The sequence below is a fragment of the Acinonyx jubatus genome, chromosome D1, assembly GCF_027475565.1.
Source record: "Acinonyx jubatus isolate Ajub_Pintada_27869175 chromosome D1, VMU_Ajub_asm_v1.0, whole genome shotgun sequence".
Classification (NCBI taxonomy): domain Eukaryota; kingdom Metazoa; phylum Chordata; class Mammalia; order Carnivora; family Felidae; genus Acinonyx; species Acinonyx jubatus.
In genome coordinates this window covers 36,763,701-36,788,239 of record NC_069390.1, presented here as the reverse complement: position 1 = coordinate 36,788,239, position 24,539 = coordinate 36,763,701, and the positions used below count along the sequence as shown (strand labels likewise).

General features: G+C 36.3%; 1 protein-coding gene across 4 annotated transcripts in view; it reads left to right on the top strand.

The window, feature by feature from the left end:
- The window catches only part of GAS2 (growth arrest specific 2), a 129,031-nt gene that overhangs the window by 33,977 nt on the left and 70,515 nt on the right, over positions 1–24,539 (top strand). For all 4 annotated transcript variants that reach the window (XM_053203374.1, XM_053203375.1, XM_027072978.2 and 1 more), the window contains one exon: positions 15,303–15,444. In XM_053203374.1, coding sequence (XP_053059349.1) covers positions 15,303–15,444 — 142 coding nt within the window. The remainder of the gene's footprint in view (positions 1–15,302; positions 15,445–24,539) is intronic.

Below are 24,539 nucleotides of genomic sequence, written 5' to 3'. Positions count from 1 at the left end.
CTTGAAGCCAAAACTAAAATAGAAACAAAACAAAGAACTTAGCTCTATCTACAATTGTTAAAAAGAATGAAACCTCTGAAGTAAAAAGGAAGAAACGAATCTTTTTTTCTTTTTACATTTATTTCTTTTTGCTAGAGAGATACAGAGCACAAGTGGGGGAGGGGCAGAGAGAGGAGGCACAAAATCCAAAGCAGGCTCCAGGCTCCCAGCTGTCAGCACAGAGCCCAGCGCGGGGCTCGAACTCACAAACTTTGAGATCATGACCTGAGCAGAAGTCGGACACTTAACTGACTGAGCCACCCAGGCGCCCCAGGAATCTTTTTTTTTTTTTTTAAGGTTTATTTAATTTTGAAAGAGAGAGGAAGATTGAGAGAGACAGAGTGTGAGTAGGGGAGGGGAGAGAGAGAGGGAGACACAGAACCAAAGCAGGCTCCAGGCTCTGAGCTGTCATCACAGAACCTGACACAGGGCTTGAACTCAACAAACCACAAGATCATGACCTGAGCTGAAGTTGGACGCTTAAATGACTGAGCCCCCCAGGTGGCCCAAGAAGGGAATCTTAAAATGCGAGTGAACTGACTAAATTCTGAATAAGTCTAGGGAATTTCTTGAGAGGCAGCTTTGTACTAGGTGTTATAAAGGCCAATAAGTCACCGACTCTGCCTTCTAGATCAGAGACAATTATTTTTGTATCCTGCCTTCTTTAACCATTGGGTGAGGCCTGCCGATCCTTTTTCATGATGATGTTTTTAAATGCATGACATTAAGGATTATAAAACACAAAATAGAGGGTATCAACATTTTTTGAAATATTGTTACTACATTATTAAAAATAAATATTAAAGCACAAGCTAAAAAATAAGCAATGTGTTTGCTTATTTTTATTAATCTGGCATTGGTTTTGAAAATACTGTAGTTTTTTTTAAAAAATGTATTTCAATTCTATTGTAGTTAACATACACTGTTATATTAGTTTCAGGTGTACCATGTAGTGATTCAACAGTTCCATCCATTACTCAGTTCTCATCATGACAAGTGTACTATTTAATCCCTTTCACTATTTCACCCATCCCCCACCCCCCACCTCCCCTCTGTTAACCATCAGTTGGTTCACTCTAGTTAAGAGTCTTGTTTTTGGGTTGCCTCTTTTTCCCCCCTTTGTTCATTTATTTTGTTTCTTAAATTTCACATATGAGTGAAATTATATGGTATCTATCTTTCTCTGACTAGCGTATTTCACTTACCATTATATTTTCTAGATCCATCCGTGTTGTTGCAAATGACAAGATTTCATTCCTTTTATGGCTGAGTAATAAGATTCCTTTGTGTGTGTGTGTGTGTGTGTGTATATATATATATATATATATATATATATATCTCGTTTCATGTGACTTTCCCCAAACTCTGCTTTGCTGCAGTCATAATGACCTCCTTGGTCTTTGAACCCAACGAACAGGTCCCAACTACCACAGGGCCTTTGCAATTGCTCTTCTATCTTCTCAGAATATTTTTTTCTTCAGAAATATATATGACTCGCTCCTCACTCCCTTTAGGTCTGTGTTCAAATGTTGTCTTTTGGCTGATGCCTTCTCTGACTTCCCTATATAAAGTCTTTCACAGATGATCTAGAACTTTCAATTGATAGATATGTTTTGAGTGCTGTATTCAAGATACTGATAAATAAAAAAAAGTGTAAAACATTCCTGTCCCCTCTCAAAGGGCTTAGATTCTAGTTAAGTTAATAAAATATGAACATGTAAGAATACAGATATAAATAAATGTTCAATAAATGACATAATATCAGCAGTTTGTATCACCATGCCATCCATTATATTGATGCCATTCAATCAATTATTCAAAAAACATTTATTGAACACCTAAAATATGCTACCTTGTAGAGTAGCAGATTGTTAGGAAGAATAACATTAAGCAAATAGTTAAGCTAACAGTGAATTACAACTGTGTGATGTGTAAGTATGGGAAAATCCAAGTATATGGTAACTTTAAAAGGGCAACGTTGTAGAAAGGGCAGTCTTGTCGAAAGGACTTTTATATTATTTTGAAACAGGAATGGGAATTAGCCAGACAGAAAGGGGATCTAGAATGTTCCAAATATGGAAAATAGCTCATGGGAAAAGCCCTCAGTTGTGGAGGTGCATGATGACTTTAAGAAACTAAAAGTCAAGCAAGTGTTTCGATACTAGCATGTAATATTAGTGTCCAGAATGAGACCAGAGCCAAATCTGTTGAATGTTGGCCCGTATGTTAAGAACAACAAATAAGCTTCCCACTTTGGCTCAGGTAGTGATCTCACTGTTCATGGGTTCGAGCCCCATGTCAGGCTCTGTGCTGACAGCTCAGAGCCTGGAGCCTGCTTCAGATTCTGTGTCTCCTTCTCTCTCTTTCCCTACCCCACTCACTCTAACTCTCTCTCTCTCTCTCTCTCTCTCTCAAAAATAAATAAATGTTAAAAAAATTTTTTTTAAAAAAGAACATTATGCCATTGAAGTATTTTAAACAGGGGCTTGATAAAATCTTTTAAAAAGATGAAATTTGCAGTGTGGTGAATGGGTTGGAAGGGAGAGGTGAATATGGAAGTAAGGACCTCTCGTAGGAAGCTATTGCCCTGCTTAGGAGAGAGATAATGACCATCAACCTGAGGTGCTAGCAGTGGTACTGGAAAGAAGCACGTGGTTTTGAGATCTATTGAAACTTGGTGGGACAGGGATGGAAAATGTTTCCCTTCTTCCTTTCTAGGGTCTTTGGCTAGTCTAATAATTAAACTGACCCAAGACAGATTAACAGACAGAAAACAAATTTAATTTCATATGTTTGCGAGTCCCATAAAAATATATGACCCAAAGAAGTGACCAAAGCGGGAAGCTCTTATAGCTTGTAGACAAAGAAACAATACATTTGTGAAGAATTGACAAGACAAAGGGGTTTGGACTTGGAGTAGTAAATTAGTGAAGAAGAAAAAGCATAAAGCTTGTTTATGTAGACTTCTTGGCCCTAAATTCCCATTCTCTGGTGATAAGGGTGCTGTCTTCCCTCCTGGTACCTTTCACATGGGAGATTTATCCCCTGCTTGTTGAGAGACCAAGTAAGGTCAGAGCGCCTTTCTTGCTCTGGCTGTTTCTCAAGTATCTCTAATTCAAAATAATATGCCAAAAGGTGAGGGAGATTGGGTTTCATATGTGAAGAAATGGATGGCGGTGCTTTATTTTACAATTGGAAAAGCAGGGGAAGAAAAGTTTGGGGAAAAATCATGGGTGTCTGTGCCATATACCCTCATGGGTATCCAAGAGTTATGAGCCCTGTGGGCTCATCTCACACCACTCTTTACATTTCTGCTCAAGAAAAGAAATAAGCAAATGAGTTGGCAAACTTACTTGGGCAAAGAGGTAAGGGAAGGACAGAGAGAACCCTTGTGTCAGGGCTGTGTGGTGGGAGGGAGCACGGGGAGCATCAAGAGTGGGAGTAGAGGCTGGTGAGCCTGTAGGGAGCATTGAGGTCCTCTGCTAGGTCTGCAGGTAGGAGTGGGGCTAATACAAATCGTGGAGGCTGTACTAGAAGGAGCTTTGCTTTATCCTAAAAGCACTGGGACGCTAAATTTGCCTTTTTAAAAGTCTACTCTAATTGGAATGTGGAGAACAGATATGAATGCACAACATAATAATGAAAAGAAATTAGAAGATGGATAAAAACAAATTGTGATTAAATCACCATAGTAATGTAGAGCGTCTGCTTTAAATTTTTTTCCCCTAATTACAGATGTGACGACGTAACTATTTTTCACTTCTCCTCAGGGCATTCTTTGTAAAAAGAACTGAAAGTAGACACATATTTGAAAAAAAAAATAACATTAATCGAAGATAAGCTGTGGTGTAGGATAGACACTTTCCAAAACATCTTATTTAATTCTCAAAACATGTTACAAATGATAGATCTGAAGTTCCAAAAGGTTAAATAGATTAACTTCTTGATGACTCAGTCTGATTGCTGATGAGTTGTAGTTCCAAGGCTTAAGCCTTTTCTCTTTGATTTACTAAAAGTTTAACATTTCCATCATTCAAATTTACTGAAAGTCTAGGGAGCTATCCCTATTGGTGAACACTTGTAGTGTGCCTAAAATCTGTAGTGCAGTGAAGTTACCAAAACAAAGTGAGAGAGAGAGAGAGAGAGAGAGAGAGTCTTTGCTCAAAAAGTGTTTGGAAGTATGCTAGCCACTAAAATAAATTTGGTTTTCTGGAATCCATTCAGGAAACAATCCTTGGACTTTTGACAATGCTTTTCTTTGTTGGATATTTTAGAGATGCCTACCAAAAGGTAGTTTTAGCTAAAATATTAGCATCAGTGACTCTGTGAACTCAAAATTTGCTGCCAATCATTTAAAATTATTATGTCTTAAAATGTACAAAGTGTTAGTGGGAAATGAAAAATTCAAGATGATGAGGGTAGGGGGTAAGCTGAGGGCAAAGTGCAGGCTAACAGCACCCCCCCCCCCCCCCCTCCATGGGACGAGTCTGATACTCCTTGAATACTCCAGGCTATCCAAAAACAGGAAAGGACAAAAACAAAAACAAAACAAAACAAAATACAACTGGTTAAACAGGTAAGAGTCTCCACCAGTTTACCAGAAAAAGGCAATCCCATCATAGCCTAAAGTCCAGGAACTTCTTACTGTCTTAATGTTAATGCTTTGCTAGAGGGAAAAACAACCTCAGCTTGACAATAGCTAGACCTCCAGTAAGTCTTTAGCATATGAAAGCTTTTTTGGAAACCCTTTCTACCTGACTCCATTAAATGGTCACCCCTCCCACAACCCCAGTGCACCTCTTCCTGCCCATGGGTCCTGTCTCTGTGCTTTATCAACATCACCTTTTTGCACCAAAGACATCTTCAAGAATTCTTTTTTGGCCGTCAGCTCCAAACCCCGTGAACCCCAAATCATCCCAAAACTTCGTCACAAGATACATCTGATAAGACTTTTCTTGCTTGTTTCCTTAATATAATTCCTTAATTTTAGAAGGGACACAGAAAACTAACATACATTCTCAAGAACATGTTTGAAACTATCATCAATTTGTTTGAGCTCCTATAATTAATTAATAATTAAGAAATCTGAAGGACTGCTCTGCCTAGTATCCAACAGCCCTTTTTTTTCTCTGTGAAATCTTTCCGGTTCACAGAGTAAGTTTCTCTTCTTCCAATTGATGCCTGACTCGTGAAGTCTTGGTACTCTAGCTGTGAAGATGGAGATGGCAGAAGAAAAAGAAATCAGTTATTTTTTACTTCCATAGAATTATCTAAATTTTTTTATTCAGTCCTTTAAGTCACTGTTGACAACAAATAACATAATTATTTTTCCAGAGGATGTGTGTAGTTGGATTACTTATTAGTTTATATGTTAAAATCGTTTCCTGAAGGCAAACACATGCATCTGTCTATAGATTCAATTGTTCAGAGTCAAGGAGTTTGCACATCAAAATGTCTAGATTTCCAAATTCTTCTAAAAAATTGAAATGTCTAACAACATTGAGACTGTATTTTTTATGGTGATGTCTTAGACTTAAATAAATATGTCGGCCCCTCCTGGACTGGTATGAGTTCTTCAGATTTCCACAATCCCCACTGCTCCTTATAATCTCTGGGAACTAGCTGCATCTGCTTGGCCACTTCTGGGCCTTTGAGTTTGTAACCCTGGTTGAGATTATAATATTGGCAATTCTCGAAAGGTATCATTATACCTTTTGTGACTCAAACCCAGTTGACTTTTCCGGTCTCATTTTCTCTTCTACGTGCATTTTATGCTCACCCATAGCAGCCATCCTGGTTCAGGCTTTGTCCGATGTTTCACTTTCTGGACAGTACTGTCCTTAAATGCCTGTTGAGCACTTGAGATCCTTCAATTGTGTAAATTACTGCCCCTTTCTGAGGCTTTGCTATCATGATGTTCAATCAGCCCCTCCCCATTCAGGTTGAAATTTCCCAAAGAGCTAAATTTTAACTTCCATTTAAATACTTAAACTTCTATTGTATTTCTTATCATAAGAAGTGATGATTTATTTATTTATTTATTTTTGATGATTTTTTAATGTTTATTTTTGAGAGAGACAGAGACAGAACATGAGCAGGGTTGGGTGGGGGGGGGGGGGGGCGGTACAGAGAGAGAGAGGGAGACACAGAATCCAAAGGAGGCTCCAGACTCTGATCTGTCAGCACAGAGCCCGACGTGGGGCTTGAACTCACGGACCCCGAGATCATGACCTGGGTTGATGTTGGACATTTAGCCGACTGAGCCACCCAGGTGCCGCAAGAAATGATGATTTTAAAGTCTTTTTCTCAAAGTCACTGAGGGTCTCTGAAAAGCAGCCTCGGCTTTATCTTTTTTGTATTTCTGTCTGCAGTGCCAACCGTTACAACTGATGTGGAGCTATGATTTAATAATGATTGCTTGAGTTGATTCAGATTAAATTATTTCTATTCAGAATTAGTAGCTGTGCCAGTTAACTGAATTTTAAAGGGTAGGACTAGACTTCTGAAATTTTTAAGAAGCTAATCTCCGTCTGGTCATATGTAAATAATTATTTGGGAGAACAGAAGCTTTTCATAGTAGCATAGCATTTATATAATGATTCCCATGTGGGTGTATATGTAAAATTAGGCACAATGTACATAACAATGGAAACAATGCATTTTTTTGTTTAACACCAAGGTTTTTTTTCTCCTTTGTGAAGCATTTGGTGCTTTTAAACACCTATCAATAACATAATAACTTTTTTATATACTTTAATTTTTAGAGCAGTTTTAGATTCAAGGCATACTTGAGCAGGACATACAACTGGATGGTACATTTGTTACAAATAATGAACCTATATTGACATGTCAATATCACTCAAAGTCCATGGTTATAATAGGATTCAGTCTCCTGGTTGTGAATTCTGTGGGTTTTCACACATGTGTGATGATGTATATCCACCATTATAGTATCTTACAGAATAGTTTCAGTTGTTCAAGTATCTGACTTTTGATATCTGCTCAGGTCATGATCTCATGGTTTGTGGGTTCAAGGCCCATATCAAGCTCTGCACTGACAGTGCAGAGCCTGCTTGGTATTCTCTCTCTCCCTCTCTCTGCCCCTCCTCTGCTCATGCTTGCCCTCTCTCTCTCCCTCAAAATAAATAAACTCAAAAAACATTTTTTTTAAAGTTAGTTTCACGTCTTAAAAATCCCATGTGATGAATCTCATGGTGAATCACCTATGCATCCTTCCCTTTTCCCTATCCTTTAATTATTTTACTGTTTCCATAGTTTTACCTTTTGTATATAATTAGAATCATGCGATACGTAGCCTTTTCACATTGGCTTCTTTTGCTTAGTAATATACACTTAAGGCTCCAACATGTCTTTTAAGGCTGGATAGCTCATGTCTTTTTTTTTTTTTTTAACTTTTTTAGTGTTTTTATTATTTATTTTTGAGAGAGAGAGAGAGAGAGAGAGCGAGCGAGCATGAGCAGGGGAGGGGCAGAGAGAGAGGGAGACACACAATCTGAAGCAGGCTCCATGCTCTGAGCTGTCAGCACAGAGCCCGACGTGGGGCTCAACCCCACGAGTCGTGAGATCATGACCTGAGCTGAAGTCGGATGTTTAATCCACAGAGCTACCCAGACGTCCCAATAGCTCATGTCTTCTTAGTACTGAATAATATTCCATTGTCTGGATGTTTGTAGAGCAGTTCCATTCACCTATTGAAGGGCATCTTGGTTGCCTCCAAGTTTGGGCATTTATGAATAAAGCAAAACTGCTATAAATATCTATGTGCAGGTTTTTGTGTGGATGCAAGTTTTCAACTCATTTCCATCTTAACTTTCCATTATCCATCTCATCCTTTCAGCCTGAAGTTTGAGCACTAGGCTTGGACTTCATTGCCAGCGTCAGTTTACGTTATGCCAGAAGTATATTTCTGATGATTCAATTTCAGATGATTCAAAATCTTAACATATTTTCTACATTTATTTAAGTGATTTCCTCATGATTTACTGGGTGTACCAGAATTCTGATGTGAGAAACCTTTTAAAAAATATTTTAAAAATTTGTGTGAATATTTGTATGCCATACAGCGTGGAGATTACACCAAATTTTGCTCTAAGACCTGTTCTCTCTAGGGTAGAATATATCTGGAGAAGGAAAGGAGAGAAGAGGTTCATTTTGAGTTAAATCCAGTGAGTTCAGTTGTGACTGTACTAAATCATAGCTCACTCTGTCTGAGGCATAAAGTCCTATTGCAGAATTCCCAGGAGAGGTTGGTGGCACCAGAAAGAAGTTTCTCCTATTTTTCATTTTAATAATTTTGATCTTAAAGGATACAGTTTCATCCTTTCCAAAGCCACTTGGTAGTTCTGTTTAGATACCTTGATACTGTGAATGTTCAAATAATTTTATTGAGAGGTTTTCTTCCATAAAATATATCAGTGAAACTAAAAGCAACAAGGGGATACAAGTGGAGACATTAATTCCATCATGGAAAGAGTGACTTTATTGCCTGTGTGTTTGAACAGTACATTCTATATACTCTTTGGAAAAGGAAAGATATTAGTTCTTGGCAATTTCCACATCTTCTTTTATGTAGGTCTTCTGTTTTATATCTGAAATGTCTACTAGATGCAATCAAACTTTGGTGAAGAATGGATTATTTAAACTACTAGTATTAAATTTTCAGTTCTCTGCGTGCAGAGGACCAGAGATGCCATTCTCTCTATTCTCTTTTTAGTTTGACAGGGGTTGACAGGGGAGAGAGAATACATATTCTTCATTTTAATGTTACCTGGCCAAAAAATGGGAAAATAAATCAACTGCTGAAATATATTAAATTCCAAGCATTGGTGAGCTATTATAGAACAGTTAGAAGCATATGGGTATAAGAGATTGAATAATTTGATTTAAACTATGTATGAGCTCAATTTTTTCATCTTGGAAAATGTAGAAACTATTACCTACCTAATTCAAGGCATTATTTTTTTTTAAAAATGAAATGGGATAATCTATATGAAAGTAAGTTTTGTGTGCCTGAAGCATGGTTGTCACTCACAGTTTTAATCCTCTCTTTTCCCACCCACCATATGATTCAGACCAAAATAAATAAGTCAGTACTGCTTGTAAGTAAGGCACTAAGTAAGATTCTGGTTCTCTAGGTGTAGGCTATTGTAAGAATTATAAATAGATCTATAAGTACTATATGTAACCACGCTGCCCTTTTGAAGCTACAACACTCACAACCTTAACTAGGACATACACAAGTTGAGCTCTGCAGCATATAAGTTAACTCTTTGTAGGTGACCAATATAATTGTGTGTCTCATGTAACTATATCCAGGGGAACTATTGGTTTTGAGGGTAGTTGAAAGAAATGAAAATGGTATTAGTTCAAAGGAAACTAGTCAAGTGGCCAAATATTGGACCCTCAAACCCCAAAAGCAGCTGTCCTTTCTCTATTATGAATGTGCTAATAGGATAGCCATAAGCCACATGTGTCTTTTGAAATTTAAATGGATTTTCCCAGTTTTATTGAGAAATACTTGACATACATCAGTGTTTATGTTTAAGACATGCAGCGTTATGGTTTGATTTACATATGTTATAAAATGAATCCATCATAGGTTCAGCTAACATCCACCATCTCACGGAGATTAAAATGAAGTAAAATTGACAAATTAGTTCTCTAGTTGCACCACAGTTCAAAGTGTTTACTAGCCCCATGTCACTAGTGGGTACTCCCATGGTAGTGGAGTAAACTTTATGAAACACTTGCTTTTGCACTTGAATTATATTATTTAACTCACATTCACACACGTATACCTGATGAGATGCATTGTCTTCTATGTGCATTTGAACAGGAGGCTGAGGCACTGAAACATTAAGTCATTTGCCCAGAGCATCCCAAGAAGGTGAGATAACTGACTTTGGCCTCTAAAGCCCTAGCAGATAATGGAAAAAATTAAAAGCCTTTAGAAGTAAATTTAAATTCTTTTTATTGCAACCTAACTTGTTTGTTGCCAGAAGGGAATGGGAAGACACTTTGGAATTGAAACCATTCTTTTGTATATTAATCATCCAGTCTGTAAGTATTTTGGGGGCCATGAGTACATATCCTGAGTTAATCCCACTGAAAGAAAAAAATATAAACATTTAACTCGATACTAGAAAAATTAATGTGCACCCCGTTGACTACTTGCATGTGATCCCAGTGATTGAGAGTCACTTCTCATTTTGCTAACACAAAATATCGAATCCCATGCTATGGAGGCTGGGATACAGTAGCATGACTCTTGCTAGTGAGTCAGTGAGCCTAAATTTTGACCCAGTCTCGGTTCAGCGTGGTGATTATTCTGTACTCACCCTTCTATATTCAGTAACTTTCAAAAACAGTTCAAAGGTGTTACTTTGATTTTTCAGTTATACATTTCTTAGTTTACAGAAGTAATGTAATGTATAAGTTATCCTATGAATTTAATGAATTTTAAAGGCCCTGGAAATGTGCCCCCTGGGAATGAAAAAACTCTGATGCAAAACTTTGCTCCTGCCCTACATTGATTCCAATCTAGTTTGAGGGGTCAAGTCTTAGCATTCATGCAAGTCTTACCATTCATCAGTCAGGTTTTGGGGACATAATGAGTAACAACACTGCCTGGAAAAACTTACATCAGTAAATAATTGAGATGGTCTATAATTTAAATGTTGTAGGAGTTGTTTGAAGAGGTGAGCAGTAAAGGGAAAATTAATATGGACAATATGATGAGCCATGTGGGGAGGTTCCCTTTCAAATCTCCAGTTCTTTAGGGCAGAAGTATTTCTCTCCATATCTATAGTCCATTTTCAGCTTTTAAGTGTACACATCCATGATTACTTATAGCAGTTCTCTGTAATAAAACTCTTCTTCAAGATTTTCTAGGCAAGGAAATAGTTCGATTTTATCCAATTTATTTTTATTTTGTTTACTGATATTAAAGAAGAGATCCAGAGTTGGTTCCCCACCCCCCACCCCAGGATTTTCATGAAAACCTAAAGAAATTAACAATTAAGAAAATAACAGGGAGAACCTGGGTGGCTCAGTCCGTTGAGCATCTGACTTCAGCCCAGGTCATGATCTTGTGGTTTGTGAGTTGGAGCCACACGTTGGGCTCTGTGCTGACAGCTCAGAGCCCGGAGCCTGCTTTGGATTCTGTGTCTCCCTCTGTCTCTGCCCCTGTCCCACTTGCACCTGTTATGCCCAGAATTCGTGATCCCCAAAGACCACTAGGGAGCCGAGTCCGATGCAAAAGCAAAGAGCCTTTATTCGAGCTAGCTCGAGCTCAATCCCCTACCTGCACAGACGCAGCGGTGAGATACCAGGGAAAGAGAGAGAGTTTCAAAAGGACAAAGGTTTTATTGGGGCCTGGGGGCAGTTGGTGAGGTAATGGCTATGGCCTCAGCCGATTGGCTGGGGAAGGGTCGAGTCCTGTTAGGCAGGTGAGGGGGGGGTTACTCAAGGGGAGGAGGTGTGGTCAAGGTGAAGGACACAGAACAAGATGGAGTCGGCTGGCGTAGGCCCGCCCTTTCACACCCTGTCCCTCTTTCTCTGTCTCTCTATCTCAAAAATGAATAAACATTAAAAAAAAAAAAGAAAGAAAATCACAGAACTGGAAGAGATATAATTGCCAAGGTGTTTAGAACTTTATAAATACTTTGGTATAAAATATGTCAAAAACAATTTTAAGTTCAAAAGGATTGAGGGCTGATATTATTAAATCATTTGTTCTGTAATTCAAATGAAATCAAACTTCTGCCCTAGGACTCTTAATTATAAATGACACAGTAACCCTGGAAAGACCTTTGATTTGGGGGTGGTGTTCAACCAGGAAGAATATTAGATTCTGTAAGTATGCTACTTCTCTTAGCCAGTGCACAGAGATCCTTATTCCTGGTTATGTGTTATGACCTTTATAGGTACTGTGTGTGAGGGCTCAATTAGTTAGCCATTTGGACCAATGAGGATAACTTTTTCAAATTTTACCAAATAAAACATTTCATCTGGATGGAGATTGGAAGTTTCCTAAGTCTTCAGGTGATACGGAAGCACTAAATCTGACAGCTCCAGAACAGAAACAAACACCCTATAAATCACTTAAATAACACCTTGTTAGATTGCTATTACTGTTGAATTCCTTGCACTGGAAATTCCCAAGTTATGGAGTATCAGTAGCCAGCTTTCATTTTATTTAGCCTACAATAACTTTCATGTCTTCAAATATGAATGAATTTTAAATAAGACTTACATTCAGGTATATGTTATGTAAATGACTTTGTAAGGTTACAAGCTTATAGGGGAAAAATGCTATTTTCATTTCTGTGCTCAGTGCTTGTCCTTGTAAGTTCTTCAAGAGTAGGCTGAATGATATTTGAGGGCTTGTTTCTTGTGAGTATTCTCTCAAAATGTGTCCCTTGGTAGATTAAGTGTCAAATCAATCTCTAGCTTCTCGAGTGCAATATGGATATTGTATTCCTTTCCGCTATACAAGTTGTGAGCTGTTATGTCCTTAATGTGCCCTTAACTGTGTCAAATAGTTTATAATTTCTAGGTTATACGTCCTATATGAAAACTCATTCCTATGTTTTAAATAGCTTTACGTGTTTTTTCTTTCCCCACCCAGGGATAGAGGTGGTAAATCTTTTTTTTTGTTTTTTGTTTTTTTTTGAGGTGGTAAATCTTAATGTGGCTGTGTTTGAATCTGTTGATGTTCTTTCTTTAGAGATGATCTTTGCCTTAGTCACATCATAAAAAACTTTATAGTCATCTCTTAGAGATTTTTTTTCCCAGAAAATCCTCTTTTATCTTTGAATGATACAATTGGCTGATTTTGACAATTTAATCTGAAAATATTGATAAAATAGTTAAAGTCATTTAAAATCATCCTACTCAGTTTGGAAATATGTAATGAAGTAAATGAAACTATATGCATCAATCACCTTCCTCAGTGGTAATTATGATCAATTTAATCCATGTCATTCTTTAATTTTCCCTAAACTAACATTATTTAAGTTAGTATGATATTCATATTTATCATACAACATATTTATATGCAACTTAACCTTATATATGGCCATCTGTATCTCTCCGTATATAGTGTGTGTATGTATACACACATGTACACACAATCATAAAATGAAACTGTGGTATACATATCTGTTGGCAAATTATTTTCAAGTACATACTGAATATCTGTATAGTTCAATATACATACATTTTTTCCTTACTTTTTAAAAATAATTGCTTTGCATTCCATTGTATGTATACTATGTATTATTCCACCAACCAACCCTCTTTTATCATATTCTTGTTTCTATATTTTCTGTTCAACATATACTTGTATATATATTTTTAAGCCCAAATGCTATTATATCTTTAGGATATATACTTTGAAGTGAATTGCTAGATTTAAGGATATATATATTTTAATAAGTAGTGATTGATGGTTGTGAATATTTTTTAGAGGAAATATTAAACTATGCTATTTCTGATTATTTTTACAATTCATATAGAAAATCATTTCTTTGGAATGCCTGGGTGGCTCAGTTGGTTAAGCATCTGACTCTTGATTTCCACTCACATTACGATCTCATGGTTTGTGAGATTGAGTCCCATGTCAGGCTCTGTACTTGAGATTCTCTCCCACTCTCTCTGCCCCTTCCCCACCCTGTGCACATGCACCTGTCTGCTCTCTCTCTCTCTCTCTGTCTCTCAAAATCAATAAATAAACTTAAAAAAAAAAAGAAAATCATTTATTTCAAAACCATTACTTACCCAAAATCATTAAGGGGTTATTGCTACATAAGTAGCCCCATACATAATTTATGTATATGGCAGTAATGCCTAAAATATATAACTATAGACATATTTGTGTGAAAAAGTCTTGATCATGTCTCCTCTAAGTTAAATTCAGTCGGCAAGAAAAAGATAGACCTTTGTGATTGGACAGACACAGACTTTAAGTGAGGTAGTAACTGAATGTTTCAGGTATGTGGCTATAAAATCTTTGGACAGGAAGAACTCTAGTATGATGTTAGCAGGACTTCACCAATCTACCAAGGCCACTATCTCATTTTTTTATAGCTGTTCCTGCAAACGAACTCAACAATCAACAACATTTTGCTTCTATTTTTTCGTTTACAATGAATAGAGGGAACATTTATTTATGAATTTAAATCACAAAGTGAATTTCTCTCCTTGAGGCAAAGCTCTATGTAGCCTTCACCATGCAAATGCATTCTTCACTCTTTCCCATCACATAGAATTGCATTCTGTGACTTCCTGGAATGCCATGGAAATTGGTTATGTTCTATTAAAGAAAGAAAGCCCACACAGTTCTTTATAACACTTGTTATGGTACCAGTGGAGATTTCCTGGCTAAAATTTTATGACAAACTGTTAATAAAAGAGTCTGTCCAGGTTCACACCCTCCCTTTATCTTAAGAATTTTCTTATCCCAGAAGAATGTCAATATGTTTTAGGGTCAGATAGCAGAAATCCAACCAGAATTGTTTTTATATTATAATGTAAAATATTAATAATATAATATATTGATATATGTGTATGTATGTAGGCACATAAGAATGCAGGTTTGTGTATTACGTATTATCTATCTTCATATAGTATATTTGTGTTTCATTCTTTCACAAATGGAAAATACATTTATAAATAATTTGTGAGAAGTAATGATAGAGTACTTGGATGAAAGATAAAGCCAAAAAAAAAAAATTAATACAAGAGAAAGAAAAGAGGCAATCTGAGCCAGGGAAGGGACTTATGTGTATTTCTACTAGATAGTAGAAAAGGCAAGGATTTGTTTATATGGACAGTTTTTTAGAATTTTTTTTTTAAGTTTATTTTGAGAGAGAGAGAGAGAGTGAGTGGAGGAGAGGGACAGAAGGAGAGAGAGAGATCTGTGAATGCCAAGAGGGCCCTGCACTGTCAGTGTAGAGCCTGATGCAGGGTTTGGACTCACAAACCGTGAGATCATACCTGAGTTGAAATTAAGAGTAGGACGCTTAACCAACTGAGCCACCCAGGCACCCCTATAGTTTCTTAATGGCATCTAAATGTCATGTGCATTTCACTTCCTTTTCTATAGCTCTTCACTAACCTATTTATTGACATGAGGTTATTCTAAAACATTTTGTTGAAAACATAAATGTTTACTTAATGTGCTGCTGTGATGACTTTGCCAGACTTTCCACCAGAGTGAGATTTTTTTTGTTTTTTTTCAGCGTCTGCCTTTGAAGAAGATTCCATGCAAAGCCTCTGCGCCCTCAGGCTCCTTTTTTGCCAGAGACAACACAGCAAATTTCTTATCCTGGTGCCGAGATTTAGGGGTAGATGAAACCTGTCTGTTTGAATCTGAAGGTTTGGGTATGTATTTCCTTCAGAATTTTAGCTGATAAGATTATTATGTATCTTTGTCATAACTATCAAAGACTTTGTATAGCTTTCAAAACTTGTTTGTGTGGTCATTTCACAGGTTAATTGAAAAACTTCATGTAAACTTGCAGTTTTGCTGTAAACTTGAATCTTTGAAGGTAGAAAAATATGCATGCCCTTTTACTGTTTGTCACTTTATGCATGAAAAGATAGGAATATGAATAGTGCCATTCTTTCCAAGCTAAAATCATGTATATACAATGCAAAATTCGGGTATTTGGAAAATGTAGGCTTCAATTTTACCACCAGGCTCTAACCTGGACTAGAACAGTAGCTCTATATGTCTGCTACAGCCATAAAGGCACCATTGTCTTTTCACCTCTACAAAAGGATGAAACACCATTTCTTGTAAACTCTATCTTGGTTGAAATGGAAGTTTATTTATGTATCTATTTTTAGTGAGTTAAAAATCAGGTAAGCAAGCATGAGATTGGGATAATTGAAGATGATGAAATAAAAGATACTTTAGTGTCTAAACCTACCCAGATAATTATGGGGTTTTTGACTTGTTTTACTTTATAATTGAATTTTGGCAAGTCCACTTCCAGACCATAGAGCAAGCTTTTGTATTTCCTTGGGAGGAAACATACATTGAATGGTTCAGGGTTTTGACATCACTTGATTGGCTACTGTTAAATGTTGAGCCCTCCTGTGTCAGCTCTGCCCAGTATAGCTCTCGCACGTAAAGCATCGGAATTAAAGTCCCATTATAATGAAATAGAACTGAGTGAAGAATGGAGACATCTGTGGGGGAAGGATGGGAGCTTTGGTTCTTTTGCCTGAGGCTTTAAAAATCAATTCACAAAATCACATAATACCAAATATTAGCATCAAAGTAAGCGGAACATCCTTTAGAGAGAACAGGTATACAAATTGCCTTCCAAACGGTGAGAATAACCTTTTGCCCCGAAGCCTCACAAAACATTTCCCTGCTGAACCCAGGAAAATTGATGGTTAACAGCTAAAATCTTACTCATTTTACATGCTTATGGAAATTTGTGTTTGTACTAAGAGGAGGGAAGGTGATGTGGAAAAGATTGCCATCAAATTTCTGAGAATTCTCTCAGCAGAGAGGAAAATTATATGAATTTAGATTAGGAGAATATTTTATACTATACCTGAAAGAAAAAATGAACTGGAAGAATTGCACAGTAGCCTACCATACACAATCATGTGCTTCTTGAATGATCGTTATATAAATGGGCTTTGACTACTGTTTCCGCACATTAAAGTAAACCAACCTTGGTGGAAGATGTGTGTACATATATCACTCTTCTTCAGTCTTCTGCTAATTTTACAAATAGATTTTAACTTTCATGTTTATGGGAAACTATATGAGTGAGGAATTATAGGAGGGGGTCGTGGTGGAATTGTTCACACACACACACAAAAATGTTTGAAACATCAAATGAATGAACGATAAGTTAAAAAATTCAGACCTTAGTTACAAGGAGTATACTCTTCCTATGTGGACAAACAACATCATGATTTAAAATTCTGCAGTGCCCCTGCGTTATGAAAGGAACTACCATGTGGGGAAACTCCTCTATTACTTGAGTATTTGTTTGTTGTACTGGTTTTCATTTAAGAAACATCTTTTTCAGTGACTACCCTAGGATGAGGAGGAGCTGGGAATGGGAGTGTGATCTTGTCTCAGTTTTCTCACTGCCTCTGAGTTCCTTTTGTTAATTGAAGTAATAAAACTTTTGGTTGGAAGCCAAGAAGCTTGGATGGCTTTTTAAAACCCCATTCAGATAATAAGTAATACATTTTATCTTGAAACAATAAAGCCTAAAGCAACTGTATAATAAAGGTCCTGGTATATAAATACATACTCTGCAGCATATAAAATTATGTCAAGTTGAATTTTGTGATGACTTAGTTCTTCACTCTGCTTGAAAAAGAAAAAAAAAACGCTGACTTTATAAAAAGAAAATCCAAGATAATTTATGCATAATAGCTACTGAGTATTTTATTGAAACCTCTTTCATTTTGAATATCTTCTATATTATAACTTGCAATTAAAATGTATTTATGTATCTAAGAAAGTTTAATGACACCAAGTTTTCGAGTAATTTTTAAGCCTCTCGGTAGCAAACTAAATCAGATAGTTGGGCTTTCTGGTTTGTTGCTCAATGAAAGACAAATTTGAAAATTCTGCTGCTCGGAATAGGACATGAGGTGAGGTATAATAGACCCTGTGGAGACAGAAGGGAGCCAATATTATAGCGTTGACTTTAGGATTATTCAGGGAAAGGAAACAGCTGTGCCCATAGATGCTAATGATAATCAAGAGAAGGACAATGAGAAATTCCATTTCCCCAAGTGGAACCCTTTCTTCTTAGATTTTTCTTATTATTCACTGTGGGTAAGGAAGTGATTGAGTCACTGCCGATGGCCTTGGACTCCGGATTGCAGAATTGACTTTCTTGCAACAATAACGCTGTGTACTCTGCTTGATGTCTTTTCACACTTCACTTTTGAAAGAGAATTTAGGGCAAGCGTTTTTCTTTTTCCTACCTCAAGATTTCATTTCAGTGACACACAAGATGAAGTGCATCCTTTGTGTCCTGGTGTTTTGAACAGCAAATAAATGAAAAGATGCCCTGATGAAGGGGAAAAATCTGTTTGAATGAATGATAAAGTAGATCACTGTCCTGAGAGTGTATCAAGAGGCTTCTGTCTTTAGCTGTTCAAAGGTCTTTGCCTGCATAAAGCATTCTTATCTTTGTGGCAACTGATATGCTACCCTCTGTTGCAGTGTTTCTTTGTACAGTTATTTGCAAGGGGATCTAGATTCCCAACTCACTCAATCTGTTCTCTTTCCACAACAGCTAATGACAAGAAATCTCAGTGGTGGGGAAGGTATGCCAGGGATGAACTGGGGTGTATGGATAGCGGCTGACTCTATATGCTTCTCTCATGCTTCTTGTCTTTTTGATTCTTGGCAGATAGCTTTTTATGCCACCCGATATAATCACATACAGGGTATAACCTGCAGTTTATCTTCTATGAAATTCTTGATAATTATTCCTCTGTGAAATGTCAACTCTCAGATCATATATTCACTCTATCCTAAATAGTGTTTCAGAAATGAGGCAATAGAAAAACGGACAAAAGTCATGAACAGCCTTGTCATAGAAGACATAAAAAAATCTAATAAAGATACAAAACCTTAGCAATAAGGTAAATGCAAATAAAAGCTATGGAAAATTAGCAAAATAGAAGAAAATTATATATTTAGGTTGAGTATGTGGGAAAATAGGATCTTCTATACATTGCTGAAGAAAATTGGAAATAGGCATGCCTTCTTTAGAGGGCAATTTGGCCTTATGTATTAAAGACCTCACAAGTGTGTATTTATTTATTTATTTTCAGCAAATTGTTCTACTTCTAAAAGTTTATCCAAAGGAAATAAGTAGAAGTAAGCACCAGAATGTCCACTGAAATGCTTTTTTTTTTAATAATAGTAAAACAAAGGGAAATGAACTGACTCTATGACATTTAGTGATATCTTAAACAAACTAGAGGCATCTGTAGATACGAACCAAAAATATTGCTGAGACTATTTAAGGATATAGAAAACCTACAATCTGCTATGAACATGAGGTCACACATATATAGTAAATGACCATTAAAGTATTTTCAGAATTTGAAAGAAAGACAAACAGAAATCAGGTTATAAACGATATTATTTTCTTCTTATTGTCTGTTAACAAACATCAGTCAATAGAGGTGGCATGCCATCTGAAGTATGAGCAGTTAATGTTATTTATATTAAGATATCATTGGAACCAATTTGCATAGAGAATTATTTGTTGGCCTAGAATTGTACACACTGAGAATTGTAAGGGCTATTTCCCATTGTCGAAGTTAAAGTGACATTTCAAGTGTTTGGCAAATTTTATACTGCTCTAAGAATAGACCACGTGGATCTTTGTGTGCTCTGCAGGGCAGGCTTTACCCTTACAGGTCTGCATATAATGCTCAGCTACAACCCCCACTGTTCAAACCACACTGACATATAGGTCAGTGGCTAGAGGAGATTTGGGTGTTTTTTTCATGTCTCACAATTGGTTTCATTGGATTCTTTAAAAATATTTAGGATTGTGCTTTAGATTCAAAAGATGAACATGAATGCTTCCTTAAATTTAATAGTATGTAGTTTATCATTCTAAAGACGAAATACTCCCGCCAATAATTATTTTAAAAGAAATGAACTTTCCTTTTAATGGTGGAGTAAAGAAAAAATGTTTCGAAGATTCTAGGTGTGAAAGCATTTCGGTTTTCAGTCTATAGAAGTTAATAGAATGTATTAATATTCTCCCTAATAATAAATGTAATAATTTTCAAAGGTTAAATATTTTAACAACCTTTTGTAACCCAGTGCTGGATATTTTGATATGGTTCATTTTTTGTCATTTAAATTAAGACCAAAAATCTATGATATACTCTCAGTCTTAAAAAGTTTTAAGTTATGAATTCCCAATATTGATGCTCTTATATGAATTTCTCTAAGATATTTTAAGTAAGAATTTTTTTCATTCATTAGCAATGTTCTTGTATAGGGGATTTATTATTTGTAATTTATTTTACTATACTAATTTAGAAATTTTCAAGTGTAATTATTTTTCCCAGAGCCTTATTTACGTTGCTCAATATGTATACATTCCAGGGAGCTGTGAGATGGGGGGTGGGGGGGGGCGGGGAAGGATGGGGTGGAGAATACTTTAAAATGCATAATGTTGTGTTTGCAGTAATTGTGTCAATATCATTATGTTATTGGATGATTATAGGATTTGGAGGCCAGTGACTATCCTTCATCTATTTCTCAGAGAAAGAATCTACTCAGCAAGAAAAGGGTTTGCTATCTGTTGTGCTAGCATGCAAATGTGTGTGATTTGCTCTTTATTTTTATTTTCTGTGTTTGTGTTGGCTGTGTGGCGTTGTCTTCTGTGGATGCATGACCCCAATGAGTAGTTTTACAAAACCCTTTCTTTTACTGAACCTTGGTCAAGCACTGTTCTATTCACAGTATTGGTTTGATGTTGCTTCAGAAAACTAAAAAGGATTACGTGTGGACTTTTAAATATTGTTCTCCATTTTATAGTTTACAGTCACTTGTTAACATCAGAAAAGGAATCTATGCCTACCTTCCAGTGTTTGATAAATCATCTCTTGTTATTATCTTGTTGTTATGGACTCTAAGAACATTTCTATGGAAAAAAGTTATATTAGTTTTATTAGTATAAAATAAAATATCCTTTTGTTAGGATGACAGTTTCAAGACATCCATTCAGCATTTGGGTTATTTATATTCACTTTCTTTCCCAGAGACAATTATGTTAGACTTTTGTTTTTTTAATTTTAATTTATTAGCATCTCAGTTCACATTTTTACTTTGAACTCAGAAATTCTTTCCAAATTTAGCTATTTGCCGTATGCCAGGGCAAAGGTATGAGAAAACAGTACAGAATCTGATTGAGAGAACTAAACGTCTCCCTAGAATGATAATTACATCAAGACTCAGCAAAGTCAAGGTTAAATTAGGGAAATGAACAGCTTTCTAGCTTTTCCAGGATCAAATTTTTGCTGTACAATATTCAATACTAATAACTATATGCTCACTAATGGTAGCTAGGCAGTGCACGTCTTACCATATCTACTTCTCCAACAACCTTCATTTTACAAATGAGATCCTGGGGCCCAGAGAATTAAATAACTTGCCCAATGTTCACACCTTCTCAATGGCCCAGGTGGAATTTGAATTCAGCTCCATTTACCTCCAAAGATCATGCCCCTGTGTTATAGAAAGTTATGCTCTGAGTTAATTTTAGAAGTTCATATGATTATTTAAAGAGGAAAAATAAAGTGTAACTGCAAACCAAATTAGAAAAGATTCTTGCCTCTAATTGCTGTTCTGAGTGTTAGTGACTTAACCCATTAATTTCACATGAAGTCCAGTACTAAAGAAAGGAAGGACATCACTTGGTGCAGGACATTTCTTGACTCAGTGGCAAAGGCACTTAACTACATTATATTCTATACATATTCCATAACTGATGAGATTATGAATGAAATATTCTTGTTTCTGTGAATTATGTGGATGTCATAGCCTTTCTAAATGTGAATAATGATTCTGAGAAATCTGGGTACATGCACACCCAGCGTTTATGAGTTGGTGAGATTCTTTGCTTTTTCTTTAGCTTTCTTGAGATCAGTTTCAAGGCACCTAAATTGCTGTACTATCCCTAATTGCCCCCTACCTTTAAGCTGAAAGGTTTCTGCATGAGTCTTACCAGGAGTGACATACAGGGAGCAGTTTGTGACTAGCCCTTAAATTTCTAGAATTTCTTGAAAAACATTTTTAGTACTTTATTAATCCTGGCAGGAGAGAAATGCCCATAGTACACATTAAGGGCTAATTCAATGCATGAATTACTTTCCCTCCATTTATCATCATCATCACTGCTATCTGAAACATTTGTAGAGCATATTATATATAGCAAAGCACATTGGAATCTTTTTAACAAAATAAAGGAATTATAACTGATGTTTAATGTTTATTTTTGAGAGAGAGAGAGATAGAGCGAGCAGGGGAAGGGCAGAGAGAGAGGGAGACACAGATTCTGAAGCAGGCTCCAGGCTCTGAGCTGTCAGCACAGAGCCTGATGTGGGGCTGGAACTCATGAACTGTGACATCATGACCTGAGCTGAAGTCAGATGCTCAACCTACTGAGCCACCTAGGAACCCCTGACTGATGTTTATTATAATAATCACAGCATTGGCTAATACAGTGCTTTTCCAACCTTAAAGTGCTTACTCATCCCCCGGAGAACTTGTTTAATTGTAGATTCTGATCAGTAAGTTTGGGGTGGGGCCCAATAATTTGTAGTTTTATTCAGCTCCCAGCTGATGCCAATGCTTCTGGTTTGTGGACCCCAATCAAGTAGCAAGGGAGTCACATTTATTGAGTACTTGCTATATGTACCAAGTGCCCTTCACCTCATCAGGAAGAACAAGTAGAAGACAAAATGCCTGTTTGAGAGATGAAAAAATTATGCAGCCTGGGCTAGAACTTCATCCTTCTGACTTCTAGTTAACTGTATTTCCTATTATACCACTTTTCTGAGTATTAGAGCCTTCCCTATTCTGGGAAGGTGGACAGCTATTAATTTATGATATTTTCACAACTAAACAATATTCTGTGAAAAACATAATTGTATTTCAAATTTCCTTCCTAAATATAAATCTAAAAACCGGTTTCCCTCAAAGCCAATGTGTAAATATTGTAGTCTCTAATGTACAGACACCAAATAGACAACACAATTTTTCATGCTTTCGTTTCTTTGCCCATGTGTTGAAACTTGATACATTTAGCTAAACTATACATTTATGGTTGAATGCATTTTATACTTGCAGATTCTGTGACATTGAAACTCTACCCTTTGCTTTAGGGGAAGGCCTCATTTCTATTCCTGGAGCTAGCAGCACTCCATTTGACATTTGATGCCCATGAGATTTTTATAGAATCTAGGTTATAAGACTGAGTCTCTTGCCACATATTTTTGAATAGGGATCTGTGTTACTTTCCCCAGAGGTGTTCTGCATTCTGCTTTTCTTTGAGATGGTTTTGATTATTAAAAGAAAAACCTCAATGATAAAACCTTTGGCATAATAATGACCATTGACCAGAGAGCTTTTGATTTGTTTTAAAAAGAATTTTTTAGAGGACAGAAAAAAGTAGTGATCCCCTCTTCTAACTTAAAGCAAAAGACCATGTAAATGTTTCGATGACAGACTGAAAAAAAAAATGTTTTCTACTCTAAACTTCAGCATAGTTGAAGTTTTCTTGGTTTTTTTGAAAAGATGAATCAGTAAAGTGATTTAACATAAATATACTTAGGACTCAATACAAAGTCTTTAGTTCAAATACAATATACTGAAAGCCATATTTTTAATCATTGTGACAAAGACATGCCTTCAGTAATACATAATCAACTTAGGTAATTTACTAAACATGGACTCATCTAAATTATTTCATTCACAGATACAGGAAAATTAATGTAAGGTGTTTGCTGTTTCACAAAATCACATATTTAATACAATTGTTACTTAAGCTCTATATTGAGCACAAACTTGTAATAGGTATAGGATATCTGCTTTAAATTTCTTTATATGCTGACCAAATTGACCTACTTAACCTGGCATTTGATTTAGATTGATTGATTTTTAATTATTTCTGATATAAAATAAATGATAAAATATTCAAAATACACTCATTATAATGGGACCACTTTAAATTATACACATTTTACCACTAGTAATTTTTTATTCCAAAGTTTTTTTTTAATGTTTATTTATTTTTGAGAGAGAGAGAGAGACAGAGTGTGAGTGGGGGAGGGCAGAGAGAGAGAGGGAGACCCGGAATCTGAAGCAGCTCCAGGCTCTGAGCTGTCAGCATAGAGCCTGATGCGGGGTTCGAACCCACGAGCCACGTGATCATGATGTGAGCTGAAGTCCAACGCTTAACCAACTGAGCCACCCAGGCACCCCTATCCCAGAGTTTTTACAGTGCTTAGTGTAGTGACTAATATCTGACTGGTGCACACACAAAAACATGTTTTTAGGGGAAAAAATAAGTGAATTATTGTTGGCTAAGCTAAATGAAGTTAATCTTTAAACAAAGAATTTATAACAAAAATTTAAAAAATAATAAAACTGACCTCGGGAAAATCTTTCCTATGTGCCAAACACTGTGCTAAGAATAACAATAAATATTATTTGGCTTAATCCTCACAAAAATATTGCAAGGTGTAAACTGTTGTGTTTCCCAAAATGAGATTTTACAGAATAACTGCCCAAGAGAATACAGCCAGTAAGCATGAACACTCACACTCAGATCTTTGTGATTTGAATCTCTATTAAATTAGTTTAGAACTTGTTTCAGTGCAAAAACCAAATAAAGTCACCCCTTTGGAAAATTTAGATACTATTTAAAGACTCTTGAATTTAATTTTATAGC